At 41.6% G+C, this 18,510-nt stretch overlaps 1 protein-coding gene across 5 annotated transcripts in view; it reads right to left on the bottom strand.

Annotated features, from left to right (window-relative positions):
- si:dkeyp-72e1.9 (syntaxin-binding protein 4) overlaps positions 1-18,510 on the bottom strand; it is a 127,167-nt gene that overhangs the window by 59,733 nt on the left and 48,924 nt on the right. For 4 of the 5 annotated variants that reach the window (XM_032536882.1, XM_032536884.1, XM_032536880.1 and 1 more), the window contains one exon: positions 7,286-7,359. In XM_032536882.1, coding sequence (XP_032392773.1) covers positions 7,286-7,359 — 74 coding nt within the window. Of the gene's footprint in view, positions 1-7,285; positions 7,360-17,777; positions 18,029-18,510 lie in introns of those variants that run through there. The other variant, XM_032536883.1, reaches the window with a different exon arrangement.

Below are 18,510 nucleotides of genomic sequence, written 5' to 3'. Positions count from 1 at the left end.
CCTGTTGTCTACAGTCAAGATATGAACATCATTTTTTTTCAGGACAAACTGGGAATATTAGGATAGAATATTAGGGCTGCAATGAGGTCACTTGCATGTTAAAAATGATTGTAGGACCTTAAAGACAAATAAATAAACAAAACGGAACATGAATCTTCCAGATATGTGTTGATATCCCAGACAGAGCAGTAAAACATCAGCCATTTTACTCACATTATAACTTATAAAGATGACAAAATACGTACATTTTTTCAAAGAAAGTCCAGACGCTTTTGCCCTCATGACATTTACCCTGGGTGAAAGTATTTTGTTTTCTCCTCTCTCTTTTGATGTTGACACCACGTTGTGCTATTCCATTTGAATATTATTTTCCATTGGATATTGACGTTCATAAATACGTATTTTGGCATGGCTGGCTGAGTGGAACTATATCTGGATATATCAATGAGGGGAATTTAATTCTTGCTTGTTTTGTTTGGTTATACATGATCAAAATATTATTTTTTTTGATACATTGAACGGACTCAAGCAAAAACAACTAGATGGAAACAGTAACTGGGTCTGGAGCAAAGTGCTGCATGCTAATTATCGCCTGATGGAAAAACGTTGTTATAAAGTCCTCCCTCCCTTCTTACTCTTCTCAGAGGAAAACAGGCTCTTGTTCTTTTGTTCAGCCTCAAAGTACTCCCCCCCCCCTCCCCCCGCCTATCATCAGATAAGAAAAACATCATATTAATGCATACGCAGCTGGAGCAAATAGAAAAGACATGCCTTTGTCCTTCCTGTTCAGCTTCACATTTTGTCTTCCAAATTGTTATTTCCTGCTCAGGATGCATCAAGGGCATGTTCCAAGACCTTGGAAATATCACTTCAAGGCGATGAAAAAGGCACAGCTGGATCTAAAATAGGTTCTAATACCCCAGATGATATGGGGCCATAAAACATAACAGGTTTATTCAACCACACGGTCATTTCTGGACATCAGGAAACTGAAAAGTGCTTCTTTGAAGCCCACTCCGCAAAGAACACGAGCCGTGAAGGAGTTGGTGTTTACCGTGAACACACCGAGAAGGTGTGCAGCTTTCAGCTGCATTAAAGAGATTAGCATGTGCTGTCCACAGCAGGACAGTGTGCTACAGAGCCACACACACACTCCCGTGCACAGTAAGGGGGTCTTTACACTTCGTGTATATGAACAGTGTGTAGACTTGCACATGCTCAAGTTGGATGACTGTAAGCTGCTTTGCTTCTCGCCTGTCTACTGCTTTAAGCACGCACACGCACACGCACACACACACACACACGCACACACACACACCACACACAACACACACACCACCACACACACTTCTGTGAGACATGCAACGTGTCTAATGATACCAATGTGTAAATGTGCACAGGAGCAGCAGCTCTGTTCACAGTCATCATTTGCTCGTTATCTATACGACCACTATACAACCCATCCATTATTAATCATAATGTTCATTTTGTTCATTTTCATGAATCCATAGATCAACTTATTGCTGGACGCTGAACCCACGGACGGAGCATGCATGTTGTTGGAAACGTGTGTTAACATGAGCATGAATATTGTGGATTTGATCCCATTTTTGATCATATTCGGGACAGGATGTTTACAAAGAGAAATCATGTCCTTCATGTCTCCGTCAGGCTCGCTGACAGCTGTCTGCTCTGAGCCCATCCACCTCTCTCTCTCACGCTTCAGTAAAATATGTTCATGATCTGCTCATCATGATATTCTAAAAGTATGCTATGAGCACGCTCTCATACACATTAAATATTATAAGAACAGCTGATTTCTGGAGCAGTAAAGTGCTTCAGCGGGCAGGTGGTTTCTTGTGCGCAGTGTGAAATAGAATCCACTGCATCATATTAAATCTTTATCTCCATACATCAAGACTTCATGGGGTTCATGCAGATGTAATATCCAGCTCCGCTGCAAGGGTAAGGTTAAAAAATAACAAATCATGATTACTGACATTAAAGATGCCCTGCCACACAAAACCGTTTGGACTTGCGTTTTTTGAAATGTGTCAGGTCCATATGTGTGTGTTATGTGTGTGTGTGTGTGTGTGTGTGTGTGTTGTGGTGAATGTGAAGATGAACTGCTACCTCCTCTGTCAGCTCTAGCCACTGAAGAGAAATAAGAGGAGAAATCAGACCAATCACAACAGCTGGCCAGTCTGACGTCACGCTGCCTGAGCTCTTTACTGGGCTCATTGGCTTGCTGTTAGCCAATCAGAGTCAAGCATCTTAGCTGGCTGATTATTAATGAGAATGCGACCAAATGGAGCTGAGTCTTCCTGCAGCTTTCTATATAACGCTAGAATGGCTGGAAACAAGGTGTGCAGACTGTGAGAGAATATGTTTTTAAAAGAAACTGAGTTTTCAAGTGACATAAATCTTTCTTTTTTTAATTCTGTTCATGTATTTTCATTAAACAAAGTGTCAGTGTTAGGAGGGCTGTGAAGTTGCATTAAATGGCTTTTTACTGTATTGTTTGTTTTATTATTATCGTTTGTTTGTATTGTTTATTATTGTTTACAAGTTTCCTTTTCCATTTTGATTTGATTTGATTTGAATGTATTTTTCAGCACTGCCCCCACGGGCCTGGTGGCCTTGTGGTGAAAACTATTTGTCCTGCATGTATTGAGCTAAAAACATTTTTGAAAGACACCTATGAAGGGCATTTCCTCCTTTAATGCTGCTTAAATGCTCCTAAGACAACTGGGATATGTCAACCAGTGTGTAATTCTTGTTAAGGGTGCTGTGTCTTCTATCTAAGGACGGTCATTCTAAGTTACTATAAGGCAATACAAACGCTCCTGGTATTTCCTAAATGCCCAGTATTGTATTCTGATGCATCGTACAGAGGCTCATTATGAAGATGTGTGTGAGTTCATTTGACTTTTCTAATGCATTTACGTAGCCTGGGAAAACCCTGGAGAACTTCCGCAAATTTGAGATTTTCTCTGCAAGTCAGTCTGGCCAAGAGCCCGTTTCCATTGTTTTTCCAAATCGAGGCACCAATCACAAGCGATGAGGCTGGCTCTACACCAATCACAAGCGATGAAGTGGGCTCTACACCAATCACAACTGTTGAGGGGGGTCTGCCTCAATGGTTGTGATTGGTGTAGAGCCCGCTTCAATTTAATCTCCATAGTCGGGCTGTACCGGACTCTCCTGGGGATTTATATAAATATAAATATTATTTTTGGTTTGTTAACTTATTTACTCAATCATAACATACATATGTTTCTTAAATTGTCAGAAAAAAAACAGGAAATGCATAGATTTGTCTGTTGTGGACCCCAGAAGAGTACCTGCTACATTGTTAGCAGCTAAAGGGGATCCAACACAGACTCATTGCCTTTACTGTACACAGACTAAAAAATAACTAAAAAAAAATAAGATTTTGTTATAGACTTTTTTAATCTGCCGATGTAGAAGTTAATGGGCTATTATTATTTAGCATACAGTATAATCATTAAAAATGCCACACTGAAATAATAAGAAAGGTATTGACAGATATACAGTATATATTTCAACAAAGCTTTCCAGTTTTAAACAACCTTTGTGGCCATTCAAGTGAAGATTGCAGGATTTACGAGGTGCACCTGAATGCAACATTAAGTCCCTGACTGCTCTCTGATGTGTGAGCTTCAATGGCGTGCTAGTAACCAGGCTCAGAAGCTAATGAGCAGCCAAGCCATTCACTGATCCAGTAGTATACTATGTATTCTAGTTTAGACCATAGGCCGGTACTATTAATATAATTTCATTAATATATATACAGTCTATGGGTTAGATGCAGAACACAGGCCCAATCTTCTGATTTCCCACTGCCACACTCTCAATTGCCAGTGCCGGCTTACCATTGGCCAGATTAGTAGCAGTTCAATTCTGATTCTATAAATGTATTTCTACAGTTTGACTGTAATTATAATTATCCATATAGTGTACATTTTACCACCAGGGACATGTAGTTAAACACCAGCACGGGGGTGTGGATAACAACAACTGCAGCTCCCTGCACTCTTAACCCAGCCGAGGTAAGTGGGTTAGGGTTTTGCCTCATGACCTACTTCCCCAAGGCAAACACGCTGATACATAACAAGGAGACCTAGTCTTCAGAGAAAATCCCTTTAAAGTATGACTTCAATAGTAATAGACCTGAAAATGACAGGGTGCTCTTTGGATGCTTTTATATAGACCTTAGTGGTCCCTAATACTGTATCTGAAGTCTCTTTTATATAGACCTTAGTGGTCCCCTAATACTGTATCTGAAGTCTCTTTATATAGACCTTAGTGGTCCCCTAATACTGTATCTGAAGTCTCTTTATATAGACCTTAGTGGTCCCCTAATACTGTATCTGAAGTCTCTTTTATATAGACCTTAGTGGTCCCTAATACTGTATCTGAAGTCTCTATATAGCTTAGTGGTCCCTAATACTGTATCTGAAGTCTCTTTTATATAGACCTTTGTGGTCCCTAATACTGTATCTGAAGTCTCTTTTATATAGACCTTAGTGGTCCCTAATACTGTATCTGAAGTCTCTTTTATTAGACCTTAGTGGTCCCTAATATGTATCGAGTCTCTTTTATATAGACCTTAGTGGTCCCTAATACTGATGAAGTCTCTTTTATATAGACTTAGTGGTCCTTAATACTGTATCTGAAGACTCTTTATATAGACCTTAGTGGTCCTAATACTGTATCTGAAGTCTCTTTTTATAGACCTAGTGGTCCCCTAATACTGTATCTGAATCTCTTTTAATAGACCTTAGTGGTCCCTAATACTGTATCTGAAGTCTCTTTTATATAGACCTTAGTGGTCCCTAATACTGTATCTGAAGTCTCTTTTATTAGCCTTAGTGGTCCCTAATACTGTATCTGAGTCTCTTTTATATGACATTAGTGGTCCCTAATACTGTATCTGAAGTCTCTTTTATATAGACCTTAGTATAGACTCTCCAAAAAGAAGTCCGTTTCTATAGAAGTCTGTGAGAAAATGAGCCTACTTCTCACTTGATTTATTACCTTGGTAAATATTTTCATGAGTTTATGGCTTCAATCACTAGTGTTATGATATAGGTTTAGTGTCTTTTGAGAGGGGGGTGTGGTTAGCTGATGGGACAGGGCCAGTGCTGCCATGACACATGTGTAGCCGGATTTATTAGGTTAAGCCCAATAAAGCCTAGGTTAGCCTTTAGTCACTGTATGTCTTTGTTATATGAGCCTGGGTTAGCTTAGCATTGTAGCATTAGTATCAAGTCCTATTTGATACAGCCTAATGTTCATTTAGTAAATGATGGTCCCCATTTATTTCAGAATTTAGAACATCTGAAAGAATCAGGATAGGATGAGGTCTGTTGCACAGTTCGAGTTAAAGCTGCACTAAATCATATTTATGCATTAACATGGATTATATGACTAATGGATCACATGACTATGTGTAATGTGTGTCACTCATTGTAATGAACTCATAGATTTGAAAGCCTTTCAGCTCATTCTTTTGGGCTTTTTAGTGTTTGGTTCAGTATACCTGCTCTCATCTACCTGCTTTCTAGCAGCAGCAGCAGCAGCTATTTCCATTGTAAAATCTCTGATAAAGTCATAATGTTCATGTTCTATCCATATCCAGACACATCTGGGCTGACACAGTTTCCTGTCTTCTCGCAGTGCTTTTCCTTAGCGATTGCCCTTGAAGTGCAAATAGACTTAATTTACAAGTGGTGGGAATCACTACCTTCCGATACGATATCATCAAGCCTTGATACAATATTATTGCGATTTTAAACAAATTGCATTCTATATTCTGCAATATATTGTAATTTCTTACCTTTTTTCAAGGAGGCATGGCAAAGGAGACCTTTAGCGTCAATAACAACAACCAAAGACCTGACCAAGCGTCCAGATTTAACGAGATGGGAGTGAGAATGTGTTGGCCCAAACAGCTTTGTAACCGCTTGCTCTGCTGCAGCAAGCTCCATCTTCCAGGTCTGAAATGTGAAGCCAACGTGGAAATGCCTGAAAGCTGCATTCTATCTCCTTTCCAGCAGGGGGAGACTCCACCGGCTCCAAAAAGAAATCAGTTTCTATAGAAGACTTTGGGGGAAATGACTCCTAATCCAGAAGAACTCTTGATTCCAGACACCATACGGTTTGGTTTTTCCGACATATTTAGGACTTCCACAACAGGTACAAAGCATCAGTAGTGGTTATGTCGGCCATATTAATGACGGGCAGAACCGTTGGTGCATGCAGCTCAACCCCTGCGGGTAAACACAAATGATCCTAAAAGTATCCTGCGATTACATTCATGCAATTCAAGTAACGCAAATATTCACGGCGGTGTGAAAGTGCCGTTACTTACACCCCCGGGAGTATTTCCTCATACATCTGTTCAGTTGTGGTGCTGAAGTTAAGATTAAGATGGATTTTCATGGTCTATGCTGTTTTCCGTGTGGAGGTACGTGTTCTACCTGCGTCAGTCTGGGTTTCCTCTGAGTGCTCCAGTTCCCTCCCACAAGCAGTGGAGGTGAATTGGAGAAAGTTTTGCATATCCTGTCCAATCCTTAATTATGTAAATACTGTATCATAAAAATTCCTTTAACTATGTACATACCGTGCATATCCACACTCCTTATATTTCTCTATTTATATTTCTACTCTGATATTTGTATACTTTGTGCAACTATAACACAGAATTTCTCTTCGGGGATCAATAAAGTATTTCTGATTCTGATTCTGATTTCATGCTGGAGTTATAGAGTGTGATAGACTGACAACCTGTCCAGGGTGTACACTGACTCTCACCCAGTGGATGCTGGTATAGCCCCCAGTCCCTGATAACCATGAACTGTATAAACAGTTACAGACCACAAACAATGCAAGAGATGGCGTACCTGCAGTTCTACATGTTTACTTTAAGATTTCTTTTTTTTAATACTATTTATTGATCCCCAGTGGGGAAATTACAATTTACACTGTACACTTTGTTAGAATCACTACACACAGGTCTGAAATACACAGGCTCAATGGAGAGATGTCAGAGTGAGTGGGCTGCCAGCTGAACCAGCGCCCTGAGCGGTTGGGGGGTTACGGTGCCTTGCTCAAGAGCACCTGGCCCAGGAGGTGAAGTGGCATCTCTCCAGCCACCAATCCACACTCCGTACCTTGGTCCCAACCCGACTACTTACAGACTGAGCTACTGCCACCTCCTTCTATCCATGGTTACTAAAGAGTAAAAAAACGTACTTACCCAGGCCATTCTCACAGTCAGTAAACTCCATGGAATGAACAGCTCTGTCTACTCCGTATGGACCCATTAGTGTCCTGGTAGAGATGGAGGGATGAGGAGGATTGAGAATAGAGGGAGCGAGAGACAGAAGAGAGGAGATATGAAGTACAAACTTTAGGAGCTAAATCCACTTTTGTAATTGTTTTCCCATCACAGATTAGACACTTCAGTTGCAAAGCTACACAGTCTGCTTGTGACTACTCCATGTGAGAGAGGGCTTGAGTGGGTTTGACTTTGGGACGAAGACAGAGCCTTAAAAGAGAAGTCCAGTCGATTCCAACACGTAGCTCTGTTGTTTGGAAATGTGGAGGTCGGTTAATAGCGAGACAAATGAAACCAATCGGTGCTACCTAAAAACTCATAAAAAACTCTCAAAACCAAACTGCCAATACGCTCATTCGCAGTCAATGAGTCATTTCCTGTATATGGGTAGTTTAAAGGAGCATTCCGGTCGATTTCAACATGTAGCTCTGTTTTTGTTTTTTTTTAAATGTGGAGGTCTGTCAGTAGCGAGACAAGTGAAACCAATCAGTGGTGCCTACGCCGTGTTATCCTCCTGCTAGAGTTAGCGGAAACCTGTATCTCACTCAAAACAGCAGGGATGCGTTTTTTTAATGTTTGAATGCGTGTGGAAACACAAAATAACACCCCAAATCCCAGAAAAAGTGATTTTTTTTTTCTCCATAATATGGGCACCTCAAGTATTAAAAAATGTCCTGTTGTGGTGTGTAACGTTTAGTATGTTGTGGCACAGATAGTCAGCGGTAGAAACAGAATCAGAATCTGCTTTAATGGCCATGCATGTGTAGAGTACATAGAAATAAAACTGATAGAAAGGACATTTCCATTCAAATTTACGTAGCAGAATTGTCAGAGGGGCGGCCATTTTGATGTATACACTTTCACCGTTAAACTGAATGCAGCATAGAGGCGGACGAATACTGTCTTTGTCATCATGTCACCATCATGTGTACCTTTTCATTTCTAATGAATGCTGTGTGACTGCTGGCAGTCTCTATGTCAGTCCTATGTCACCTGCTTAGGGACCACAGATGAAACTAGTTATTATTGACGAATTCTGGCATGTTTACATGGTGTTTTTTATACAACAATGTTCATAAATATGCATGGTCCCTATCAAATAAACCAATAAAATAAAAAATGTCACACCGTCTGCTGGTTGGCTGGCTGGTTCCGCTGAGGGATGCTTTTGTTGTGGGTCCATCCACAAGTGTTTGCACTCATACATAGAATATTCAAAAAACATTTTTTTTATATTTATTATAAGTTATATTGTACTTTGTTTGTATCATTTCTGCTAGAATGTTAAATTGTGTCTTTTAAATTGTGTCTTAATTGATCTTCTCTTATGAAAAACAAGACAAAATAGTAAAAAGCATGCTATTGACGGTTTGCAATGATGAAAAAAATTGCCAAATAAATGGGAAAAAACTTGCAAACAAACGCGTTCGGTTATTCGGTCTTCGGCCAAGAATTCTTATTTCTGTGCATCCCTAGTTTTGCCGTGTTTTAATGCAACTCTAAAAGACTTTTCCCGCTTCGTGCCCCCTACAGGTTGGAAGTGGAACTGTCCACTCCCGCTGTCGTAATGTCTCATGAGAACTACAGATCCGCTCCTGATCTGGCGAGCTTGCATTTTGTTATGTAATGGACAATTCCGGTTCCAACCTGTAGGGGGACCAACGTGGGAAAAGGGCTTTAGTGTTGCTTTAGCGCTGCATTAATCACAGAAAATGAGCCAAAGTGCTCCAGTCCCTCCGTCTCACTCCACGCTGCTCAAGGGGAACACCCCCGCTAACAGCTTAGTGTCCCTTCTACCCATTTTATTTCTATGGTACACCCACAACAAATTAGACTCCGGTTTATTGCTCTGGTACACACAGAGTAGAAATACAGCTAAAAGACTGAAAGATATAAAAAAGATAGAAATATGCATATAGAAAGTGTGTAGGTCTATACACGTACACACATAAAGATAATACAAATTGTATTGGAATAAAATATAGAATGATATATACAGTATAAGTATATATATATGAGGTATGTTCATGAGGTATTTACATGTTGACAGTACGTATTTACTATAGTGTCTATAATATGAATTCCTGGGTATTAAATGTTCATCTAGCTTTTTTTTGTAGTGGTCCCATTCATATTTCTGAACTGAACACCATACAATATGGTTATGCTACATTTGAGGCAAATCCTTCTTGACTGTTCGCCCGATTCATTTTGAAAGATGAGTGGATTAAAATCACATGACTCCTCCATATGCACTTTTAACATAAGAGCCCCCCCAACACTGAATGCTGGCTAGACAAATATATATTCAGCTTGCAGCGGTGTTTAATAAGAAGTCGGTGTGTGTGTGTGTGTGTGTGTGTGTGTGTGTGTGTGTCTGCAGCCACCTCAGACACCACTGCATCAAAGAACGAAGCATCATTCTTTTGAACAGTCTTATTCCAGAGGCTTTCTGACAGCTCCCCCCCCCCCCCCCCCCCCCCCCCCCCCACACACACACACACACATATGTTCATTCAGCACATCTAAAAGAAAATATGCTCATCTTTAAATCTTCCAACTGAACAGAACAGAGATACATTCTCTAGGCTGTAATCTTTTTGGTTTAATTCTTGGGAGAATATGGAGAATCTTGAACTAGTCTGTGCCTGTAATGAGCTATCATTTACATACTAGTATTATAGAATATGCATGATTTTTAAATATAATGTCTGCATTTGACCTCATACTGTATTTAAAATACAAATGGAACAACATTGAATACAGATAAAGGTCTTGTTCAAAATGTAATTTTAAATTGTATGGATGTAAATGATGTCCTAACTACTAGTTCTCAGCCAGTAGTAGTTTTGGTAGTCTAATATCTGAATGTGACTTCATCTTGTTTGTAGGCATATTGATCATGTGTGTATATATATACACTCACCGGCCACTTTATTATTAGGTACCCAGATAGAAGGGTGGAACCCTTTTGCCTTCAGAACTGCCTCAATCTTGGGCATAAGATTCAACAAGGTGCTGGAAGCATTCCTCATGGAGTTTGCTCATATTGACATGATGGCATCACACAGTTGCGCAGATTGTCGGCTGCACATCCATGATGCGAATCTCCGTTCCACCACATCCCAAAGATGCTCCATTGGATTGAGATCTGGTGACTGTGGAGGCCATTTGAGTACAGCAACAACTCATTGTCATGTTCAAGAACCAGTCTGTGATGATTCCAGTTATGACATGGCGCATTATCCTGCTGAAAGTAGCCATCAGAAGTTGGGTACATTATGGTCATAAAGGATGGACATGGTCAGCAACAATACTCAGGTAGGCTGTGGCGTTGCAACGATGCTCAATTGGTACCAAGGGGCCCAAAGAGGGCCAGAAAATATTCCCCACACCATGACACCACACCACCAGCCTGAACCGTTGATACAGGCAGGATGGATCCATGCTTTCATGTTGTAGACGCCAAATTCTGACCCTACCATCCGACTGTCGCAGCAGAAATCGAGACTCATCAGACCAGGCAACGTTTTTCCAATCTTCTATTGTCAATTTCGATTAGCTTGTGCAAATTGTAGTCTCAGTTTCCTGTTCTTAGCTGAAAGGAGTGGCACCCGATGTGGTCTCTGCTGCTGTAGCCCATTGCCTCAAAGTTGGACGTACTGTGCGTTCAGAGATGCTCTTCTGCCCACCTTGGTTGTAACGGGTGGTTATTTGAGTCACTGTTGCCCTTCTATCAGCTCGAACCCGTCTGGCCATTCTCCTCGACCTCTGGCATCAACAAGGCATTTCCGCCCCCAGAAAATGCCGCTCATGGATGTTTTTCTTTTTCGGACCATTCTCTGTAAAACCTAGAGATGGTTGTGCGTGAAAATCCCAGTAGATTAGCAGTTTCTGAATACTTAGACCGCCCTTCTGGCACCAACAATCATGCCACGTTCAAAGTCACTCAAATCACCTTCTTCCCCATACTGATGCTCGGTTTGAACTGCAGGAGATTCTCTGACCATGTCTACATGCCTAAATGCACTGAGTTGCCGCCATGTGATTGGCTGCTTAGAAATTAAGTGTTAACGAGCAGTTGGACAGGTGTACCTAATAAAGTGGCCGGTGAGTGTATATAACACTGCCTTGTATACAGTATAAATGTACTGTGAGAAATGTATAACCATGCACATATAAAAACATGCCACTACTGCTGCTTCTCCTTTTACCCAAACAAAAAAATCATCCTTTATCATCTCTTTATCAGGATGCAGAGTTCCCTGAATACTATGCATCCTGATAAAGAGATCATAGAGGAGGATTTTTTTTTATCAATTCTCAAGCTTTTCTTCCTTTTCTTAGCAAGATTCGGGACTGAGCAGTTGCCATCAGCAACATGTCCGACCATGAGCTCTACGAAACCCCTCCAATCTGGGTTGGGCAATATTTCAATAAGATATCAATAGTGATGCATTGGACTAGATATCTTTTTAAAAATAGGATGTTGTAAAATCATTACATGACATAAATGTTGCCTGGTTTTAAAGGCTGCTTTACAATGCAGTGATGTCATTTTCTGAACTTTTCGGATCAGATTACCTAGCTGTTTAATTATTTGCCTTTACCCACTTAGCCATTGTATCCCTGGTACTGATGATTATTTATTACAAAACTCATTGTGTTCATGTTTTTGTAAAAACACCAATAGTCAGCCCTACACTATCTCCGCAATATTAATGTATTTGATCAAAGATCTTTTCTTCATATTGCCAATCTCTACTTGAGAGCACACCACAGCACATAGACTGTCCTTCTGTGTCTTCTGACTGCATTTGCATCATGTAACTGATCTTTATTTTCATTCTTATGTATGTGTGATATATATGTGTTTGTTGTGTTATGGTTGTCTTGCTACCGGATACCTAAAATTTCGTTGGGGATAAATAAAGTATCTATCTATCTATCTATCTATCTATCTATCTATCTAAAGTCTCAGGAAGGAAGTTGTTTTGGTGAATAATGTGGTGCAACAGACTGCACGCTCCAAAAGATGACGCAAAATAACAAGATAAACCAGTGCACACTTATGTTGTTTGCCTGGAAATACTATTAGAATTTAGTTGGTAAAACCTTTTAGAAATTTTCGTGTTCATATTTTGGAAATCTGAATTGTTGATCAGTGTCTCCTGAGTAAAAGGATTTACACTTCCCTGTCTGGTCGCCACCCCAAAGACAAGGAGGAGGAGTATTAATATTTCAGATGCAGAGAGTTCCTCAGAAACAACATGAGGCTAACTGAGAACCCACAGAGCTTCAGATGAAAACACGATATTTGCCAATGAAATCAAGCAGAATTTTAGCCTCCTTTTCACAAAGTGTAAAGATAGGAAAACATGTGGGGCATTACTTACACTACTGATGACCTAAGCACATGCTGTAAAAGATTCTGTAGAGATTAATACTCTCATACTGAGACTGTGTGCAAACACAGCACGTATTAAAGAGCCCCGATTATGCTTTTTTGCATAATTTATCCCCGTCTTTTAGTGTGTTATATAGTTGTTTGTGTGTGTATTGGATATGTAAAGAATAAAAAACACATTTAACTCCAAATTGAGCTTTCTCTTCCACAGACCTTTCCTCAACTGGCTGAAACGTCTCGCCCACATTCCTGTTTGACATTAGTGATGTCACTGATTGAGAAAGCCAGTCCAGTTTTACATCTGTGCTGCCCATAGGTGCTGCCTGAGCAGGCACAGCACGCCCGGTGGTTTTAGTCTGAATTTGTCTGGCCAATCACAACAGAGTGGGCCGGCTGACCAATCAGAGCAGACTGCGCTTTTCAGGAGCTCAGACAGATGGAGGAGCTGCAGCAATGGACAGTATGAAAAATATATTATGTATATGTAACCTAATGTAGCTCAGTGTAAATTCTTTCAGAACGACCTAACTCTTCCTAAATCAAATCAGCTGTTTCGGCCACAAATTCCAAGGGCTCACGTTGACTTTGAATTTCCTCTTGAAATAGTAGCAGCCAATGTCTTTCCTTGGCGGAAAGATTCTCTGGTGTTGTTCCTGTCAAGCAGCTTTTCTGCTGTGCACGTGGGTGCAAACGGTAGCAACTTAGCAGAGATATTGATTCAGCAAGTTACTCACATCGGACCGCAGTTACTGGGGTTGTTTGCCTTGATCGTCAGCCCCTGTCTTACAGCCGCCGACTCTCAGACCGTCAGTGCTGAACGCAACTTCCCTTGGTTCCATCACGGCGGAAGACCTGGCGTGTTCAAATCAACTGGGACATCTGGCCCCTTCGAAGTTAAGTAGTCTCATCGGGCTGGGTCTTGTTGCCCACTGGTGATGTGGATCGGGTCACTGTGGCATGGTTCCAGGAAAATTCAGAGTTACTTGTGGTTCCTAGAGTCTCAAAAAAAGAATAATGGGAGCCAGAGCCTTCAGCTATCAGGCTGCTCTACTGTGGGACCAGCTCCCAATCTGGGTCTGGGTTCGGAGGGCAGACACCGTCACCACATTTAAGAGTAAACTTAAAACTCTCCTCTTTGATAAAGCTTATAATGAGGGAGTGAGGAGTTGCAGCGTTCACCTAGACCGGCGGGGGAGGGTGTATAGCTGTAGACACAGCACCACTTCTCTTCATAGTATTCAGATTTATCTACCAACCCTTATAGAACTGGCTCAGGACTGCCTTGCACCAGCTCTTAGTTATCCATGTCCCAGAAATGCTTGTTCCTAACCTAGCTCTGGTGAGTCATTCCCCGGAGTCCTTATGTTCTTTTCCCCCAGCATGTTTCCTTGGATCAGAGAGGCTCCAAAATCATGGTTTCAGCTGTCACCGTGGTCCTGCTACATGTCATGCAATGCCCTGTTACATCCTGCTACGTCCTGTGGTGCCCTGCTACGTCCTGCTACGCTCTGCGGTGCCCTGCTACGTCCTGTTATGCTCTGCGGTGCCCTGCTACGTCCGGTTATGCTCTGCGGTGCCGGCATACGTCATGTGAGGATGTTGCATGCCTGATAGTTTCCGGTTATGCTCATGCGGTGCCTATGCGCACGACTGCTACGCTCTGCGGTGCCCTGCTACGTCCTGTTACGTCCGGTTATGCTCTGCGGTGCCCTGCTACATCCTGTTACGTCCTGCTACACTCTGCGGTGCCCTGCTACGTCCTGCTGTGCCCTGTAATGCCGTACAAACTACTCTTTCTAGTCACTGTTCCATTATCTTTTACTGTGACTGTTATTGCAACTATTCATGCCGTGTTATACCGAGTTGCCGATGCCGGTCTGAGTTGCCGATGCCGGTGTTGAGCTCCCAATGCGGTCTGAGTTGCCGTTTGCCGGTCTGGTTGGATTCCAGTCTGAGTTGCGACCGCGGTCTGAGCTGACGATGCCGGTTTTGAGCGTCCAGCCGGTCTGAGCCTGCAGATGCCGGTCTGGTTGCGTTGCCGTCTGGTCTGAGGTGCCGATGACGGTCTGAGTCCCCGATGCGGTCTGAGTTGCCAGTGACGGTCGAGCTGCGATGCGGTTTGATCGTCCATGCCGGTACTGACGCTGCCCGCATGCGGTATGAGTTGCCGATTGCGGTCCTGAGTGCGATGGCGGTCCAATGCCGCGAGTCTGAGCTGCCGTGCCGATCAGGTTAGTTGCGATGCCGGCGTTGGCTGCTGATGCGGTCTGAGATCCCGATGCCGCGTCGAGTTGCGCTGCCGGTTCTGAGCTCACACGATGTCGGTCTGCGTTGCCCGGATGCCACGGTCTGAGACTCGCATTTGCCGGTCTGAGTTGAAGGATGCGGTTGAGCTTGCCGATGCCGGTATGAGTTGCGATGCCGGTATGAGCGCACGATGCCGGTCTGAGTTGCCGAGGCCCGGTCTGACGTGCGATGCCGGTTCTGACGTTGCGAGGACGGTCTGAGTTGCCGACTGCGGTCGAGCTGCCGATGCCGGGTATGAGTGCCGATGCCGGTCTGAGCTGCCGATGCCGGTCTGAGTTGCCGATGCCGGTCTGAGCTGCTGATGCCGGTCTGAGCTGCCGATGACCGCCATGTGAGAAGTATTTTGCGAGCTGATTTGGGGACGGCTCACTACATTTGCCTTTCTAATTAAATTATCATTGTTGCAGGTAGGTAAGTATATTTTCTTTCTTTCTTCTATCACCAATTCTCATAATGTTTTTGGGGATTTTCTTGGCTTCCTTACTACTTTTGAAAATTATTCTATAACGATAGAGTCTAAGCTCCAAAGACTGTACATTTTATTATGCTCACAATAAACCTTTGCATATCTGCAAACAAGTCTCACCTTATTGAATTCTAGTAGACCCCGAGAGTATATATAGTAAATATGATGCTGAAAAGGAGCATAACAGGGGCTCTTTAAAAGCACCCTGAGAAAATTGTATTGTAAACAGTTTTTTTTGACACACACAAAAATGTTAGCTGAAGTTTCATGGGTCACGCGAATACAATTGAGCCATCTCCATGACAACCGAGCAACTCCATCAACAGAGCTCTTTGACGCCAGTCAGAAAGATGTATTTATTAACATTCATAAAGCGTTCCACTTAGGGGAGCCCTACGACTCTGAATGCTGGATCAATGGAATCGCTAATTGGGCGAAGAATGAACTTTCATGTTCAAAATTATGTTCAATTTAACAACCTTAAAATTAAATACAGAGGATTTATTTTGAAATGAGAGGCTCTATGCCCCGGGTCTTTCTGAGGAGATCATTCTATGTTCACTCTATTTAGTCCATTTAGTTCCATAGCAGTCAGCCGTACCCTTATTTAATGCTTATTTCATATTAATGTTTAATATGCTCGGTTGTTTATGTTTGCACCGTTCACCAGAGCAAATTACACATAAGTGTAATGTCTTGAGGCAATAAACCCTTTTCAGATTCAGATTTAATTATGATAATTTGGCACCAGGATAGTAAACACAAAGAAGAGCCAAGATTTGCTCCAGCATTCTTCTTCTTCTTTTTTTTTTAAAATTATTTTCTAAAGTTTGCGGTCTGGTTATGCTTCAACTTACAAGTTATATCGTCGTGTTATAGTGCCCACTACTTATCAGCTACATGTTGGCAAAAACATACATTTAGTAATATTTTTTAAGCAATATTATTATTTTATATTATTTATACTTTAATTTTTCACTGTTTAAAGGTTGTATATCCTCAGTTGACATATATTCAGGTCTCTGAGCAGCCATGGTTTTTTTTTTATTTCTTTTGCTGTCTTTTATTATTATATTATTATTAAATTATTAATCAGGAAATAAGAGGCAGGCAATCGATAATCAATATGATCAACAGTTGCAGCCCTGATACCAATAATAATCTAAAACAGATGCATTACAGCCCATAAATCAGATGCAGCGTGCAGTTTAACCCTTATGTTGTACTCCAGGGTCAAAATTAGCACTCTTTTAGACACTTTTTACATTCATGCTGCTTTTTCCCCACGTAATGCATGCTTCTTCTTTTATCTTTTTGCATTTTTGTCGCTTATTTCAACGTTTTTGGCACTTTTTGCAATTACACCAGTATGTTTTACACTTATTTTTTTGGAATTCATGGTCAATAAACCTGATTTATATCATTTGTTTTTTATTTTTGTGTAAGAAAAAGCAGAAATTATGAATGATTTCGACTAATGGTTAAGCTCAGAGGAATGAAGGTAATGGATAATCACAGATCTGTCAAAGTTTAGTCCGGATAATGTTATAAAAATTAAACAGCCAAAATTCTATGAAAATAGAGACCTGACCCTTAATTTTCTTTGTGAAGAGCATCTTATGGAACCACCCATGTTATTTTGGAGCAATGTGGTTAAATGAATCCCAAATATATGATATAGAAACTTTGAAAAGGGGTCAAATTTGACCCGAGGACAACATGGGGGTTAAGCCACAGAAGTGCCATTATTTCAAAGGCAGATCAAACACAGCCGCTCTCGTTGCGCGCGGCGCACGAGTCTGTCCTATTTCTTTAACTGTCTATGGTCCAATTCAGTGGAATGGCTACCAAAATAACGGCGGGAAAAACCCGCTCACGCGCTTTAACCAGGTTGTTCTACCAACGTATTGTTGATAAAGAATGAGTTCTTCTGAAAACATGTAACACAAGACATGTCGACTCTAGGCACCTCCATTTTAAGCCCCTTTACACGCCGCACCACGTCCACCGGTTACCGTATGACAGCCTGCTTAACCCGCGAAAAAACGCAGTTCTTCCCCCAAATAAAGCACTCTCTGTCCCACTTATTCTTCCATAAAAGAAGCCGTAAACACCACTCCAGCACCGCCGCGACAACACTCACTTCAACAATTAGCAAAAGTAGGAAGACAGCAGCAGGGCTCCCACCACACACAGCCAACACACCCCCCGTTTGCGGTTGTTTTTTTTACCTGCTAATGATGACAGCTCCTTTGTACATGACTGAAAAGGTTGGCATTTTGACATTGGAGCCAGTTTCTCCGGTAGGACGGACGTACGGTCGGTCGGTCGGAGCTTCCCCAGCCGTCAGCCTCCAGCCAGCAGCCACATGATGGGCTCCGTGTGTGTGTGTGTGTGTGTGTGTGTCTGTGTCTCTGTGTGTGTGTGCAGCCGCTGTCCGCTCCAAACATCTCCACCTTCACGAAGACATTTAATCTCTTACATAACTAAAGTCGCCGAAAAATATAAAAAGGGTTAGAATGCACTGAGGCTGGAAATGATGTTTTAGGCTTATCTCTCACACATCGACTCCCAGTTATTGCCACAGCGATATTTAGCTTTATTTCTTGCCAAAGTTGCATTAGCAGGAAAAAAATATCCTCGGGAGATTATTGCTATTGGTTATTGATAATTACATTATGATAAATACTTTCCCCCAGTGGTGTGGTCTACGTGGTACGCAGGTTTACGCAGTAGGCTATACCCTGTAAGAAAGCTCCAGGATTTTTATATACCCACTTAAAAATGCGCAATGGCACGTATAACAACATACTTGCCATTATATTTTTGATAAATTATTTAATTTAATTAATTGTCATGTGTGTTTTTTTTCTTCAAATAGGCTAAATAAAGTTATTTTCACAGTAAATTAGAGCATAAAAGTGTGTCAAAATGCAGGTAATGAAGTCTTATATATATATATAT

Source organism: Etheostoma spectabile, chromosome 15 (assembly GCF_008692095.1).
Source record: "Etheostoma spectabile isolate EspeVRDwgs_2016 chromosome 15, UIUC_Espe_1.0, whole genome shotgun sequence".
Lineage (NCBI taxonomy): Eukaryota > Metazoa > Chordata > Actinopteri > Perciformes > Percidae > Etheostoma > Etheostoma spectabile.
The sequence above is the reverse complement of the archived record's forward strand: the minus strand, read 5'-3'. Positions and strand labels throughout refer to the sequence as shown.